This window comes from Puntigrus tetrazona, chromosome 21, assembly GCF_018831695.1.
Source record: "Puntigrus tetrazona isolate hp1 chromosome 21, ASM1883169v1, whole genome shotgun sequence".
Classification (NCBI taxonomy): Eukaryota; Metazoa; Chordata; class Actinopteri; order Cypriniformes; family Cyprinidae; genus Puntigrus; species Puntigrus tetrazona.
Genome location: NC_056719.1, coordinates 6,620,411 through 6,635,650, shown reverse-complemented (window position 1 = coordinate 6,635,650; position 15,240 = coordinate 6,620,411). Strand labels below are relative to the sequence as shown.

Sequence of the window (15,240 nt, the reverse complement as noted above, 5' to 3'; positions counted from 1 at the left end):
CTGCAGTGGCTACAAACCACATTAAGACCCTAACGGAGAGCACAGATCTGCCTCGTCACCACTTTCAAGTGAGAAAAGTCAGTGATCAGACTGGCTTGCAGACAGAATGAAGCTGGGAGATCATCAGGTCGTATCACCAGTAGCATTTGCATTAAAGTGTTGTGACTTCATTACCAGTGAATTGCAAAAAATGCTTTCTCACCTTTCATTTCTATTTAATTCCAAGTGGTTTATATGTGGAAGTCAACAACAATTTTCTCACCAGTGATGCAGTGTACATTTGCTATGATCACCATTTTCGTTTTAAAAAGGAATTATGAAATTTGCAGCCGATTGTTGTTCATAGATCTAAAGATATAAAACATTTTTAGTTTGGATTTTGCAAAAACTGTTTAGCTGGTTACGCAAAATGTCTTATCTGCATAATGTATTTAATTGAATTTATGTCAGAATTATGCAAAACAATAATCCTACAATAATAAGATTTTGTAAAGTATAAAATGTTATTTTGATTCTGCATGACCAGAAACTACATGCAAGCATTTATCAAAAGAACTTTGGGATGCACAATATATTTGTATTATGTGAGTGTGTGTGTATATATATATATATATATATATATATATATATATATATATATATATATATATATATATATATATATATATATATATATATAGGTGGCCTTTACTACTTGTCATAAAATGTAATTTGATGTACTTAATTTGTAAAAATAAGTGCAATTTAGTTATTGTGCTCATATTGTGTTGAAAACGTCTGCTGCTATTGAGGTGGGATACGTGTACGGTTAGGGCCAGGTTTGGTTGCATGGGTAAGGTTTAAGGCTGGGATGAATGTGAATGTGCTTTAATTCATCACACGTAACTCAATTAAAGCAGTTAAATAAATATAAAATACACAAACCTGCAGTAATTAAATATGTTAATACAAATGTTTCTAATACCATTTCATTGACTAATGTCTTTGCTGCTGACCTCTGATGATACAGTTTAACTGTCCTAAGCAAAAATGACTTGAGATAAACTAACTCATGTGCTGTACAGACATGAATTCAGCCTAAGGTTTTTTCATTACACTTTTTGATGTGAAAGGCCTTTTACATTTTCTATAAATAGAACAACTTATATTAAAAACAAACAATCAAGCCCTGCTCATATTTAAAAGGTAACAAGAAAAAAGTGCCATAACGCATTAGTTTCCATAAAAAGTAACTTATTTAGTTACATAATGTTGCATTCCTTTAGAAATAACTTTTATACTACTACTTTTATAAATGTAATTACAGAACTTAATTACAGATGTTATTACATATTTTTGTAAAAACATGTAAGTGCGTGGCACCAAATGATTGATTTGTAAGTACACAGTAGTTAAAGCCACCTAATATAAAGTGTAGACATATAACACTATGCTATGTTTATGTAACACTATGCAATTGTAGTCTTTTAAATTATTGTTTTTTTATGTAGACAAAATAGTACAGAATTTTAATGTGTCATTATCACACATTTTAATTAAACCATTAATCCGTATCAGACCAAATTTTAGCAAGCCTATTTAAATTGGACTATTTCTGTGAAAATTAAGAGTTATTTAAAGTCTGCATTGAGAGACAGATGGATAGCTATAATTGTTAGAGCTCCCAGGCTAAAGCATAGTAAGAGTTGGCCTCTGATGCACTTTGGACTACACTGACCACACAATAGTTCATCTGCAGGCTGAACGCTGTTATATAAGCATTCTCTTCTCTGTGCCAGTTACTCTTTAACGGTCAGGCCTTGCCATTATCTCATTAGTACCAGTTATTTTAAGGTGCCGCCTTTTATTGGTACCTGGATCTAATAGGTTCAGACATTCAGTATCCCGAAGGACAGTCTGCAGCTCGCCATCAGAGCTCACAGGACGATAACCGCCTGGACCAGCGAGGGCTGCAGGGCACCGTCATGGGGAACGCACACGCAAGTCTGGACGACATCCTCGCTGAGGACATGCACCACTGGTACAACAAGTTTATGCGGGAGTCTCCATCAGGCCTCATCACACTTTTTGAGCTCAAGTCCATCCTGGGACTGCAGGGCATGACTGAGGATGCTAACAGCTATGTTGACCAGGTGTTCTTCACTTTCGACATGGATGGGGTGAGGTTCATTCTCGAAGGGTTTTATCTGGGTTCTAGTAATGCAATCTTGCAAATCATCTTTCTTAGACCGGTTACACAGATATCCTTTATTTTTTGATCTTAAATGGATGAATCAAATAGACTTGTAAACATTAATAGTATGCAGTTTGATCTCTGGTGCACATGTAGAATTTAGTAACGTACAGTTATTTTTATCATGTTCAAAAGCCTTCTGACCCACTCTGCAAAAGAAATAAATAAAGAATAGGCCGTAATATACATCAAATACTTGTAGTAAATAAATAAATGTACAGTACATTGCCAAATGTATAGTAAAATAAAAAATATTTTTATACTGAAAATAGATTTAGTTAAGAAAATGACAAAATTTACTTCAACAGCTGGGAAAATACTTCAAATCCCTGTCTTATAATGTATTTTGAGTTCATGCAAAATGCTACTTTTAAAGCATTATATGGCCAGCTTAAATATATTTAAAATATAGCTATAAATATATTTAAAATATAGCTAAAAATAGCAACTAAATGTATGTAACATTCTAGCATTTATTCTAGCATTGTTTAACCATTTTGTTTTATTTTTATGTCAACTATGTCAACAACAGGCAATATGATATGTGATGTTTATTAAGAAATTTGAAGGTTACATGTTGTTCTAAGCTAAATTGATTGGTTTACTGATCAAATACAACACTGAGATCTCATTGCAGACTGATTAAGCGTAATGATTTTGCCTGGATCTCCTTTGCCAGATTGTTCACATCTCAATCACGACTTGCTATTTGTCAGTGCATACGGCAATACATTGCCATGAGTATTTAAGACATGCTGCTGCTGTACAAATAGAATATAAAATAAACCTGTAGCAGATCTATTCAGGTGGAGCTGGGGGCTTCAGAGAGACATGCTCAAATGCTCAAAGGAATGCTAGCCAGCCATTTAAATGTAAAGTAGCAAGCTCATTGGCTGTGTATAAAACATGAACCAATCAGCTTGTGCCAAGTCATGATATTCAAGTCAACCCTGTGTATGTAATCAGTTATGTCAATACCGTCAGCCTGCACCATCTAGTGTTTCATGGCTGAACTACGCACTAAAATATCCTAACAAAAATATTTTCTCTCTCTCTCTCCATGTCTTTTCTTTAGGATGGATACATAGATTTTGTGGAATACATCGCTGCTATCAGCTTAATGCTCAAGGGGGAAATCAACCAGAAACTCAAGTGGTACTTTAAACTTTTTGACCAGGATGGCAATGGAAAAATTGACAAGGATGAATTGGAAACAATATTTACTGTAAGTGAACATTTTGAATACCATTCTTAGGTTCCTTTCTTTTTTGTTGCACAAAACACAACAGATGCCAGATACACTCAACATGCATGTACTCAACCACGTAGTGTTTCGTTCATGATTGGAAACGGACAGCCCGAGCCCTTCACTACATAGTGCACTACTAGAATGCATGAAGTGTGCAAAATTACACACTTTGTTTTTAGGTTATTTAAGTGCAGGTATTTAAAGTGCACCTTAAAGCGCTCTTTTTGGAAATCTTAGAGCGATCACTCCACTCGTACTATTTTTTTTTAAGAGTAGTTCATCAGCATGGGACGTAACCTCTGCAGGCACTGAATTATCTACATGTATTACATGTATTTCTCCCACATCAGCTCTTTGTGAACGACCCAAAAATAGAAAGCCAAAAATAGATCCTGACTGCAGGTCAGGGCAGGTCAGGTGAAAATGGACACTGGATCAGTCTGCTTAACTTGTAGATGATCTAATTTAATCCAGTTAGAGAACTGTCTTCCTTTTGCTGTTTCTGTACTGAGGTTTCTGAGACTGACACTTCTTAGAGCGGAAATAGTGTTGCGTGTCATGTTCAGATGACCTCAGGTGGCTGCTGGACACCTCCATACAATAATGCTGCAGCTCTAGAAATGGGATATTGTGTTAGATTTCAATGTGTGTTTGTATAAAAAGAAAAGTTCTGAAATTATATGTTTTTTTCAGGCCATACAAGACATCACAAGAAATCGAGACCTCGTGCCGGAGGAAGTAGTGGCTCTTATATTTGAAAAAATTGATGTTAACGGAGAAGGTGAGAACCAGTTAACTTATTACAATCCTCATCATTAAGCACTTATTCATCTACATCTCTCTTTAATTAAATGTTCAGGTGAACTGACACTGGAGGAGTTCATTGACGGAGCCAAAGATCACCCTGATATTATGGATATGTTGAAGCAACTGATGGACCTCACTCCAGTCCTGGTCATTATAGTCGAAGGGCGACAGAAACCAATAAAGAGTTAGGCTGGATAAACTCTATCTTAAAGACAGAGAAACCAGAGAATTCTCCATCTGTTTGAGCAGATGCAGCTTCCCACCACACCTGAGTGACTTCCTCGACAGAAAATCAAAAGGGGAACTTGGACTTTTGCCCAAGCAAGGAGCTGTCTGACCCCATTGGAGATACCTTGCATCCGAGCTGTCCTCAGCTGAACATTGATCTTCTAATGCTATAAGGGAGACTAAGGAACTGCTGGCAATGCTTAAGGAGTGAGCAATGTGGGGCTTTTTAAGGAAAGGCTCAGTGAAGAACACTGAGCACATGTCTAGTGACCTTCATTGGGTGAGCACATCCTATAATCCATGAACTGTTTATGGCATCGCTATTGCTCTGAGAGTGAACTCAGACAGTGAGACAGTCCATTGCCGACGTGGCCTGAATTGCCCTTGAAACTGTGAAATTAAATTATATAGAGCAGTGGTTCTCAATTGTTTTACGCTGGACATCAAATAGCAACCAACACAGAACAAAAATAGTTTATTGAGCAAAATGTACCCGTTAACTATAATTTCTGTAAAATATTGTATATGACAAGGAACTGAATAGGCTGAATAATTAACACAAATTAAATTTACACAATATTTGGCAACAAAATGTTGACATAAACATCATGTTAAATTATTAATTATGTTAAAATTATGTTAAAGGAATTAGTGCCTGTTTATTTTGCTGTCCTCGACCCACCAGAACAGACCCAAGACCCATTTCTTTTTTGAAACCCACCAGTTGAGAACCACTGATACATCACCACAAATAAAACTTTACTGAAGGAAAGTATCAAAATTACCTGATAAACGTTAGCTGATGCAGTAGGTGCACAAATAATAATTCATTACATTCATTTCTACACATCTTTTTAGCTGATATAAACATAGCTGTCAAAACAGTAAAACTAAAAGTTTTAAAAATTATTAACTGCATATTCAGACTTCTATATACTACCATTTAAATGTTTGGGTTCAGTAAGATTTTTTTTTTCATTTATTTATTTTTTTTAATCACAAAAAAAATTAAACAACACGGCAGTTTTCAATATTGCTAATGATAGGTAAAAGTATCAAATCTGCATATTAGAAATGTTCCAGTATCATGTGACACTTAAAACTGAATTAATGCAAAAAAAAATTCAGCTTTGCATCAGGAATGAATTATACTTTAAAAAGCATTGAAACAGAAAACGGTTACTATAAACTGCAGCCTATAAATAGCAAATTAAAAAAAATCTTACTGACTTCAAAACTCTATATTTTTAATGCGCGTATTTAAAAGTATATTTAAATGTATATATGTTGCTGCTTAGAGGTCTGCATGGGTTTGTGTTTTGAGTCCTTTGGATAAGCCTTGCATTGAAAAACACAGGCAAATCACAAAGTGGGTCTAAAAGTGCTTTTACTCTCGAAAATATTTGAACAGCATCACTAATATGTCTGTCAAAACATTAGGCTTGTTCTTTTAGCACTAAATTCTAATTGTTTAACCATAGCATAGAGTATGGTTAACGCTTAGTGAGACATTGTTCGGTTGAAAGCACATCAGAGATCGGGGGCCTTGTTTATAAAATGATGTTTATTTTTAATTTAAGACCATTCCTCAGATATGCATATGTGCGAACAAGTGTATAAGTGCACATAAAAAGTGCACGAACCTGAAGTGACACTAAGCACTTTCACACATCAGTGATCAATTAAATCAGATCATTGTGTAGATTGTGTGTTATAAATGAGGTCTCAGATCTGAGGCAGTAAGATGGGATTTCTTCAGCATGATGTGGTATCCCTGACTGTTTTTATTATATTGAGTTGGCACCTTCGCAAGAAGACAAGTGTGAATTGTTTATGATTTCTTTGTTTTCTAAATAATGTCTATAATGGAAGCCACAAATGCTCAATATGAAGCGTTGAGATTATCGTTTTCAAACCCTGCCTAAAATGACGAATCTCTGTATTTGATGATTTGAACTCTAGAAATGAGATATAATCTTTACATACTTAGGTAATATGTCAACTGGTATGGAATATTTATGTTGCCTTATTAATAAAATGCTTTAAACAAACCAATGTTTAAAAGCAGGTTCTTTTAGTTTTATTTGTATATTTTTTGCAGTATTTATTTATATTTTGAATTAGCTTTTTTATATATATATTTTCTTTTAGGTATATGCTTTTATAATTTTATTCGCTTTTGTAGTATTTTTTTGTTTGTTTGTTTTTTTATTTATTTTAATTTTAGTAATTGTAGTACTGTATTGTAGTACATTTATTTCAGCAACATTTTTTATTTTTATGTTTTTCAGTGTAATATTTAATTATTCCAGCTTTTAAACCCAGTTTCAGTTGATAACAAAATGGCAGGCCATAGGCAATTATTCTAAGCAAATACATTTATAAAACACCTTAAAAAATAAACATTTGTATCCATACACTACATTATATAATTATTTAAAGAAATAATCAACTGAACACAAACCCATATCCCACAAACAAATCCCAAGATATAAACTACAAATCATTCATTTTGGTCCAATATTTTTTTTTTTGTTCAATAGCCTTCAGCATCTGAATCACAATTCACTGCATTTTAATCTTTTTGGTGTTGTCTGAACATGTCAGAAATGAAATGTACAGTCTGATGAAGGCGTATGTCACTCCCAACGCGCAGTAAACGGAGATGAGCATGAGAGGGAAGAAGGGAAAGGTCTTCTGCCAGACTGTCAGTGGGTAAACAAACTCACAGATCAGTTCAAGAGGAATTAGGCCCAATAGATACGACGCCTCCAGTGGGTTTAACAAAGCACCGTCCTTCCTAAAAATAATAAGAGGAAAAATCATTTTACCAATACTTGATGCTCAAACATAAATGCAATAATGGTCCAATAGTCCCGTTTTAAAAGTACTTACCTGAACAGCGTTTTTAGTGAAGTGACACTGAAGATTGTAAAAAGCAACATGAGAAATATTTTGATGGGCAGCTCTGGAAATTAAGAATTGAAATGTTTAAAGATTACAGTCAGTGACGATGCAAAATTCTTGTTGTGAGATGTTATAAATGAGACTAACCTTGAGTTGTGAAGAGGAGCGGAAATAGGGAATAATGACCGGTTATACTTAGGATTAGAAAAATCCTGGCATCCTCTCTGCTCTCCACAGCGAGCAAGCTGAAAAACAAGAGACCGTTTTTAGTAGGCGGCTAGCAGAGCACGGTTACGTAACAATGCCATCAGATTAACACCTTAAAGGAAGTATGGCCATCAGGATGGCTTTCTCATGCACATGCCAACCAAACATAAAGGACCCAAGGGCACAGATGACAAGGCAGTGCAAGAATCCTCTTGCTCCATTAGGTCGATGCCATATCCTGAAAAGTGCAGGCTGCGAGAGACAAAATGTCAAAAATGGTATATGCGTTGACAAATTTAGAAATCAACTTTCTCTTTTGTATCATTACTTATATTATTTCAATGAATGAAATCAAGGCTATCTATCTGAATTTTTAGATTAGCAATCAAAAAGAACTCACCAATATTGAGAGTAACGTAAAAACAAGGGTTGCTAAAGGAGAGACAGAAGGAAGCACAGAGTGCTGAAACTCCTGAACCAGACCACCAGTCATTGAGGCCTTGGGAAGTTTGTTTATATCAAGCAGTTTGAATTTCACACCTAAATAAGTGAATTAGCAATGATCAGGATAAAAAAATGGACTTGACATATAAACATACTATAATAACCTACAGCAATACAACACAATTGTTTGAGTTATTGAACATACCCAGGATGGAAAAAGCTTTATCTGCTATATTGTAAAGTGCCCAGATGTTTGGTGCCCAGTACGCATGACACAGACCACGCTTGAAAGGGAAGAGTCGAGACAGGACTTGTGGAAGCTGACCCTTGATGAATAAATAAAAAATAAAAATGATCAATGAACCCCTGTGAAAAATGCAAACAAATGCAAATCAAATTGTGCTTACAAAGATTGTTTACCAGTGCTATAAAGGGTCCAAATGACAGCGAAAATGTAGACAAGACAATAGTTCCTAGTGTTACAAGCCGCACAACACTGAAACTTCTCCACTGCAAAGAGCCATCTGAAAAACAAAACTTATATAACATCTTCCATACATACATATATATACATACATACATATATATATATATATATATATATACATATATATATATATATATATATATATATATATATATATATATATATATATATATATATATATATATATATATATATATATATATATATATATATATATATATATATATATATATATATATATATATATATATATATATATATATATATATATATATATATATGTATATATGTATATATATATATATATATATATATATATATATATATATATATATATATATATATATATATATATATATATATATATATATATATATATATATATATATATATATGTATATATATATATATATATATATATATATAGTATATATATATAAGTATATCAAATGCAACATATGAATCAAAGTTGTCATAAAACAAGAACTGGTACTGTTTTAGTTTTAAGTTTTTAACTTCAAATGTGTGTGTGTGTGTGTGTGTGTGTGTGTGTGTGATCATTACCTGAATTGCTCTGGGTGAAACAAAAACATCTCAGCAAGTAGATACCGTATGCAGGTGCAATGTACAGATATATGTGCTTCAGGTTTAGAAGTACTGAAAACAGCAAGGCCCCCTCAAAGTGTCTATTCTGTTAACACACAAAATAATAAATAAATTACCAAATTAAATAAACTTTCCAAATCTCAGCTTATTAGATATGTCTTGAAACTCACTAAATAATAGAAATTACAGCTAATACCTGGAAATGTCTCGCTATTGATAACAGAAGAATTCCAAACAAGAATCCATTATACTGAAAATGAATATCTGCAGGAATTCAGTGAAGCAAAATTAATTTCAGGTAAGGGAAACAGATGTCTGAGCCACATCAAAGCATGCATGATCTCCAAGGATACGATCAACAATTAGAAGGCCAAAGTTCCACAGCAACAGCACTGACAAGATAAAAGATGGCTTTCCCAGAAGGTCCTTTCCTTTGACTTCTCGCAAACATTTGCAGCATCTAAATAATAATAATATAAAATAGTTAAAAGCAAGCCTTTATCATAGTCTTTCCTTGAAGGAATAGCTCACCCAAAAAAGTAAATTCTGTCATCATTTATGAACCCTTAAGTCAAACACAAAGGAAGCTATTTTGAAAAACGTTTGTAACCAGGCTGTTTTGGTCACTATTGACTTCTGCAGTAGGAAAGAAATACTATGGAAGTCAGTGTTGACCAAAAACAGACTCGTTACAAACTTTTTATAAAATAGTTTTTATTGTGTTCGGCAGAACAAAGACATTTCATACAGATTTGGAACAATTTGAGGGTGATTAACTAATGACAGAATTTACATTTATGGGTGAACTATTTCTTTAAAAGTGTCTTTCAAACCTAAAAAGACATTGGCACAAAAACTATATTCATTCAAATGATGGCACAAAGAAGCTACATACTCTTTAACCGCATAAAAGAAGACCAAATCAGCCACAATGACTGACAGTCTTTGGAACAGGATTGTGGCTGGACTTGCATAATTCAGGTTGTGAACAACCAGCATCTCCTTATCAAAAAAACGGGCAATATGGGAAAGTCCATATTCAAACCAAGCAAACAAGGGAGGATAATCCAGTGTCCACTCAGATGTAGCCTGAAATTATATAAAAAATAATAATAATAAACCACAAATTTAAAACCCGTGTATGTAATTGCTTGAAAACGATATAATTCATATTCGTATATGACTACCTCATAATACCACTGTGATACTGGCAGACTGTGAGTCAGGGCAAGCCAATTCCTATGTACTTCAAAATCCGTAGAATGGCTGAAATACAATAAATATTAAATTGCTTAGGATTAGAGGATGCGAAACAATTATTTCCTCTTCCTAAAGGGAAGATAAAATGAATGACTGTCGAGTATTTGGTCGCTCTTCTAACATAACAATGGGTTTTCCGTTTTAATGTGATCACATGAGAGAAAATGTATATTATGTGAGATAAATTGACTTACTATGCATTTATCAAAAGACATTTGAGAAATGAAACTCCGAAAGCAAGAGCAAAAAAACAGCTCTGATCGTTAGTCATGGGCGCAGCCATGACAGTCCCTTGGTGAAAAGAAAACTTTATTTCTAAAAGCCGAAACACAACTTTTGGGTGGCTCAATGTTGCTGACATAAATATATCCTGCAGGGGGCGTTTTGCGGCTCAAATAGTTGAAAGCTCTTTAGAGTCAAATGTACACATCAGGACGTTGTTTTGTATGTCGCCCAATATTTTGTACACTGTTGTTGTTGTTTTTAAATAAAAAAAAGTTGGTTGCTAATATACAATAAGAAATCCGCACCAGAAATCCTTATAAATTGATGAATTGGAACGCTTATACAGGGATTGTAAACGACTGTGATTGGTCAATTATACAAAAGCGCTGAAATAAGTAACATATACCGTCCTTTTGCGTAACGCTTCAGTAGCGCTCTGGAAAAGATAATAATTCATTGCATTATCCCATTAATTAACAAAAGTGTGTTTATTTAAAATACATAGTCACTAGTTAAAAGTAGAAAAATACTCTTTAGAACCACCGTACCTGACAAAATTGAGACAACATCCGGGCTACCACGCCTCACTTGTTTCCCGCTAACTGCCTTTCTAGTTGTTTATTCTATTTCTACCATCAAAAAGAAAAACTCCACCTTCGTCATTTATAGTATACCAAAACAGGAACCCACGTATAGTAAACAAACAGATCTGAAGAGTTTTTAAGACGGTGCTAATCGAGTTGACCCTGAAAGGTGAATCGTGCTGACCTGGAAAGAAAGGCAGAGGGGAAGAGTTCGTCTTTGGCTGTTGTTGAGCAGTTTACAAAAAGTACAGAAGCTACATGCACAAAGCAGTTAGTTCTCACATAGATAATCATATATTTATATAGTTTACCTACATAGCTTTCTATACAACAATGTCATACTGGGGAATGTTTATTCGGAAACAATACCAGTTCTCCTCCTCGCTGTTAAAACTGCATAAACTCAATATTCAACCAGTGTGTCACCAGAGAGGTAAGTTGTTCGACGATACATTGCAGTAAGTTGCACATTTCAAGGGTTTACATAAATGTTTTTTCCCTTTTAGGTTTCCATAAAACGAGTGCCGTTAAGACATACGATGTAAGAAAAGTGGAGCTGACGCCTCTGGAGCAGAGGAAACTCACGTTTGACTCACATGCTCTCGTGAAAGAGCTGGAATCCAGCGGTATGTTAAGGCTGCTAAATACTTTGTATAGTTTTTTTTAATGGGCACGGCAAGCCAGTTTAATATTTATTGGTGAAAACCAATGACAATCTTACCTTTTGTTGTTAGAGACACAAATGGAAGCTTAATTTGAGATTTAAAGTCACTTAAATGTACTAAACGCACTAATGTTTTTGTAATTTTTTTTATTTTTTCTGCACATGTAATTCAGGCTTTGAAAAGAGACAGGCAGAGGTGATCGTCACTGCATTGGTGACTCTTACTTCAGCCAATATGGATATTGTATACAGAGACATGGTCACCGGAGCCCATCAGGTATACAACCAACAAAACCGCCATCAGTAGAAATGACTAATAATGAACTCTACTGAATGATACGGTTTCTGGTTTCTTTTCATCTGGCCTAGGAAATAGCTCTACAGCAAATCATGGCTCATCTAGATGCTATCAGGAAAGACATGGTTATCCTGGAGAAGAGTGAATTTGCCAATTTACGGTCCGAAAATGCAGTAAGAATAAAGTTGAAACCTGTATTTCATAATTTGTTGTTGGCTGTACAAAGTAGTATTATTAATTTAACACCATGTGTCGTAGACAGTGTTATTTGGTGATTTATCTTCTCAATTATTTCACATGCAGAAAATGAAAATAGAGCTGGAACAAATAAAGAACAGTCTACTGGTGAGTAGAAGTACTTTAGGAATTTATGTGAATTTGATAAACTATTTTGCACTTTTTATTGCCATTGTTTTTCTATTTATATTTTTATGTTTACACTGAAGGAAGAAAGCCATAAAATCAGAGCAGATGCAAAGTTAGACATTAATTTGGAGCGAAGTAGAGTTACAGACATGGTATGTGTATATATTACTTGTTTAAGTTTGTATTATCTTTGAATGCTTTCATTGTAAAAAAAAAAAAAGTTTTTTTATTCCAGTTTACAGAACAAGAGAAGAAACTTATGGACGTTAAAACAGAATTCCAAAAAATGGTAAGGTTTAAAAATAGTTCACGACATGTTTTACAGCAACACTTAAATTATGAATTTAATTATGAAATTATGAGTTTAATTACATAATGTTTAATTACAGTTTAATTACATAATGCTTATTATCATAATTATTGAAAAAATGTAACTTATTACAGTGAAGGTCTTTTTTTAAGAATGCAGATATAGAAAGTGAAGCCGTGGAAACCTCAAAGAAAATAGACATACAGGTTGCCTCTTTGAAAACCCTCCTGGAATCACTCAAGCTAGAGACAATAAGATATCTTGCAGGTATGTACTCAAGATGCTTTTCAAACTGATTACAGCTACTGTACCTCTACACATATTTGACTTAGCAGTGACTTGTTTGTAAAGTCCTTCAGATAACACACACTGAATTTGATAACAGACAAAATCATTTACTTAACTGCTTTATTAGTGGTTCTTCAGTTTGTTGATGCCCGTTCCTTTTTATAGGCACTGACAATGTTCAATTGAATACATTTTCTTTTGTTTGTATTTCTTTTGACAGCATGCATCTTCACTTGCTTGGCAATTGCTTTGGGATTCTATCGCTTCTGGAAATGAATCTCACAAAACAGGAGAGAATTAATGTCTAGAGTTTTTATCTTTAAATTCCCGCCTTTTTGTATTAATTGTGTGTGTATTTTATATATATATATATATATATATATATATATATATATATATATATATATATATATATATATATATATTTCAATATTATGTTTTTATGTGAACAGCGTAAATGTGTTCAGGTTTCTTTTGATCTGTGGGGCCTCAGTGTTTAACTATAAAGAGCCAAAAATCAAACTTGATTGAGGTCCATGGGTCGAAAAGTAAATGTTGCCTTATGTCCAAATGTATAATATTGAAATAAAAAAACCCTCTACATTTAAAAGGAATAATAATAAAAAAGTTAAAACAAAAATTGGAAATATTCTTTAATGGCATTTGTCTTTGCTTTTTTTTGTTGGTGGTGTTAAATGAAATGGTGGTCTAAAACAAAGGTCACTGTGGGTTAATTTATTATTTTTTTCCAGTGAACATGTTTTTGAAGGGTTTAAATATTTTTAAAGAATGTTTGTATGCATGAAGCCAAATATTCCTTAAATTATTGCTGTAATCAATCTTGATTTTAATCCTAACACACCTACTACATACAGTGAGCTAAAAGTATTTAGTCAGCCATCAATTATGCAAGTTCTCCCAATTAAAAAAAATGAGAGAGGCCTGTAATTTTCATCATAGGTATATACCTCAATTATGGGAGACAAAATGTGAAAAGAAAAAAAAACTCAGTATAAAAGACAGCTGTCCACAACCTCAAACATTCACACTCCAAACTCCACCGTGGCCAAGACCAAAGAGCTGTCAAAGGAAACAAAACTGCAGACCTGCACCAGGGGGACCTAGTGAGTGACCTGCAGAGAGCTTTGACCAAAGTAACAGGATACCATTAGTAACACTGCGCCCCCAGGGACTCAAACCCTGCAGTGCCAGACGTCTCCCCCTGCCAGTACATGTCCAGGCCCGTCTGAAGTTTGCTAGAGAGCATGTGGATGATCCAGAAGAGGATTGGGAGCATGTCATATGATCGGATGAAACCAAAATAGAACCTTTTTGTAAAAACTCAACTTGCCGTGTTTGGAGGAGAAAGAATGCTGAGTTGCATCCAAAGAACACCATACCTGCAGTGAAGCATGGGGGTGGAAACATGCTTTGGGGCTGCAAAGGGACCAGGATTGATCCGTGTAAATGAAAGAATGAATGGGGCCGTGTATTGTGAGATTTTGACTGAAAACCTTCCATCAGCAAGGGCACTGAAGATGAAACGCGGTTGGTTCTTTCAGCATGATAATGTTCCCAAACACACGGTCCGGGCAACGAAGGAGTGGCTTCGTAAGAAGCATTTCAAGGTCCTGGAGTGGCCTGACCAGTCTCCAGATCTTAACCCCATAGAAAATCTTTGGAGGGAGTTGAAGGTCTGCATGGAAGTATGGGCCAAAATACCAGCAACAATGTGTGAAAACCTTGTGAAGACTTACAGAAAACATTTGACTTCTGTCATTGCCAACAAAGGGTATATAACAAAGTACTGAGATTTTGTTTTTGACCAAATACTTCTTTTTCACCATAATTTACAAATAAAATGTCATAAAATTTCTCATAGTTGAGGTATACCTATGACGAAAATTACAGGCCTCTCTCATCTTTTTAAGTGGGAGAACTTGCACAATCGGTGGCTGACTAAATACTTTTTTGCCCCATTGTATATATGTAACAATGTCCATCTTAAGGGTCCATGAGCGCCAGCCCAATCATATCACGTGGGTTCTGGATTTTAGAGCCACATCCATATCACTGT

The 15,240-nt window shown here is 34.4% G+C and overlaps 3 protein-coding genes across 3 annotated transcripts; 2 read left to right on the top strand and 1 right to left on the bottom strand.

Moving 5' to 3' along the window:
• Positions 1 to 1,964: 1,964 nt before the first annotated feature.
• guca1d (guanylate cyclase activator 1d) lies at positions 1,965 to 6,726 on the top strand. The gene is made up of 4 exons (XM_043222174.1): positions 1,965 to 2,159; positions 3,309 to 3,458; positions 4,176 to 4,263; positions 4,342 to 6,726. The coding sequence occupies exons 1-4, from the start codon at positions 1,965 to 1,967 to the stop codon at positions 4,476 to 4,478; spliced, it is 570 nt and encodes a 189-aa protein (XP_043078109.1). The 3' UTR covers positions 4,479 to 6,726.
• A 154-nt stretch (positions 6,727 to 6,880) lies between these two features.
• Positions 6,881 to 10,720, bottom strand: alg8 (ALG8 alpha-1,3-glucosyltransferase). Its single transcript, XM_043222173.1, has 13 exons — positions 10,623 to 10,720; positions 10,356 to 10,434; positions 10,064 to 10,257; positions 9,522 to 9,628; positions 9,365 to 9,432; positions 9,127 to 9,253; positions 8,496 to 8,599; positions 8,281 to 8,401; positions 8,032 to 8,171; positions 7,744 to 7,883; positions 7,572 to 7,669; positions 7,413 to 7,485; positions 6,881 to 7,317 (listed from the first exon to the last, which is right to left on the bottom strand). The coding sequence occupies exons 1-13, from the start codon at positions 10,709 to 10,711 to the stop codon at positions 7,083 to 7,085; spliced, it is 1,575 nt and encodes a 524-aa protein (XP_043078108.1). The 5' UTR covers positions 10,712 to 10,720; the 3' UTR covers positions 6,881 to 7,082.
• Positions 10,721 to 11,275: 555 nt separating this feature from the next.
• Positions 11,276 to 13,803, top strand: ccdc90b (coiled-coil domain containing 90B). The gene is made up of 9 exons (XM_043220904.1): positions 11,276 to 11,670; positions 11,744 to 11,863; positions 12,075 to 12,178; positions 12,271 to 12,372; positions 12,503 to 12,544; positions 12,646 to 12,717; positions 12,801 to 12,854; positions 13,028 to 13,142; positions 13,384 to 13,803. The coding sequence occupies exons 1-9, from the start codon at positions 11,571 to 11,573 to the stop codon at positions 13,437 to 13,439; spliced, it is 765 nt and encodes a 254-aa protein (XP_043076839.1). The 5' UTR covers positions 11,276 to 11,570; the 3' UTR covers positions 13,440 to 13,803.
• The last annotated feature ends 1,437 nt before the right edge of the window (positions 13,804 to 15,240 follow it).

Excerpts from the sequence above, each read along its gene's own strand:
- guca1d (XM_043222174.1), top strand. The coding sequence starts at position 1,965 with ATGGGGAACGCACACGCAAGTCTGGACGACATCCTCGCTGAGGACATG. Across the intron at positions 3,459-4,175 it reads AATTGGAAACAATATTTACT|GCCATACAAGACATCACAAG; the intron begins GTAAGTGAACAT and ends TGTTTTTTTCAG. Across the intron at positions 4,264-4,341 it reads AATTGATGTTAACGGAGAAG|GTGAACTGACACTGGAGGAG; the intron begins GTGAGAACCAGT and ends TTAAATGTTCAG.
- alg8 (XM_043222173.1), bottom strand. The coding sequence starts at position 10,711 with ATGGCTGCGCCCATGACTAACGATCAGAGCTGTTTTTTTGCTCTTGCT. Across the intron at positions 9,629-10,063 it reads TTCTTTTATGCGGTTAAAGA|ATGCTGCAAATGTTTGCGAG; the intron begins GTATGTAGCTTC and ends ATTATTATTTAG. Across the intron at positions 7,884-8,031 it reads TTACGTTACTCTCAATATTG|CCTGCACTTTTCAGGATATG; the intron begins GTGAGTTCTTTT and ends TGTCTCTCGCAG.
- ccdc90b (XM_043220904.1), top strand. The coding sequence starts at position 11,571 with ATGTCATACTGGGGAATGTTTATTCGGAAACAATACCAGTTCTCCTCC. Across the intron at positions 11,864-12,074 it reads GAAAGAGCTGGAATCCAGCG|GCTTTGAAAAGAGACAGGCA; the intron begins GTATGTTAAGGC and ends CATGTAATTCAG. Across the intron at positions 12,855-13,027 it reads AAACAGAATTCCAAAAAATG|AATGCAGATATAGAAAGTGA; the intron begins GTAAGGTTTAAA and ends TCTTTTTTTAAG.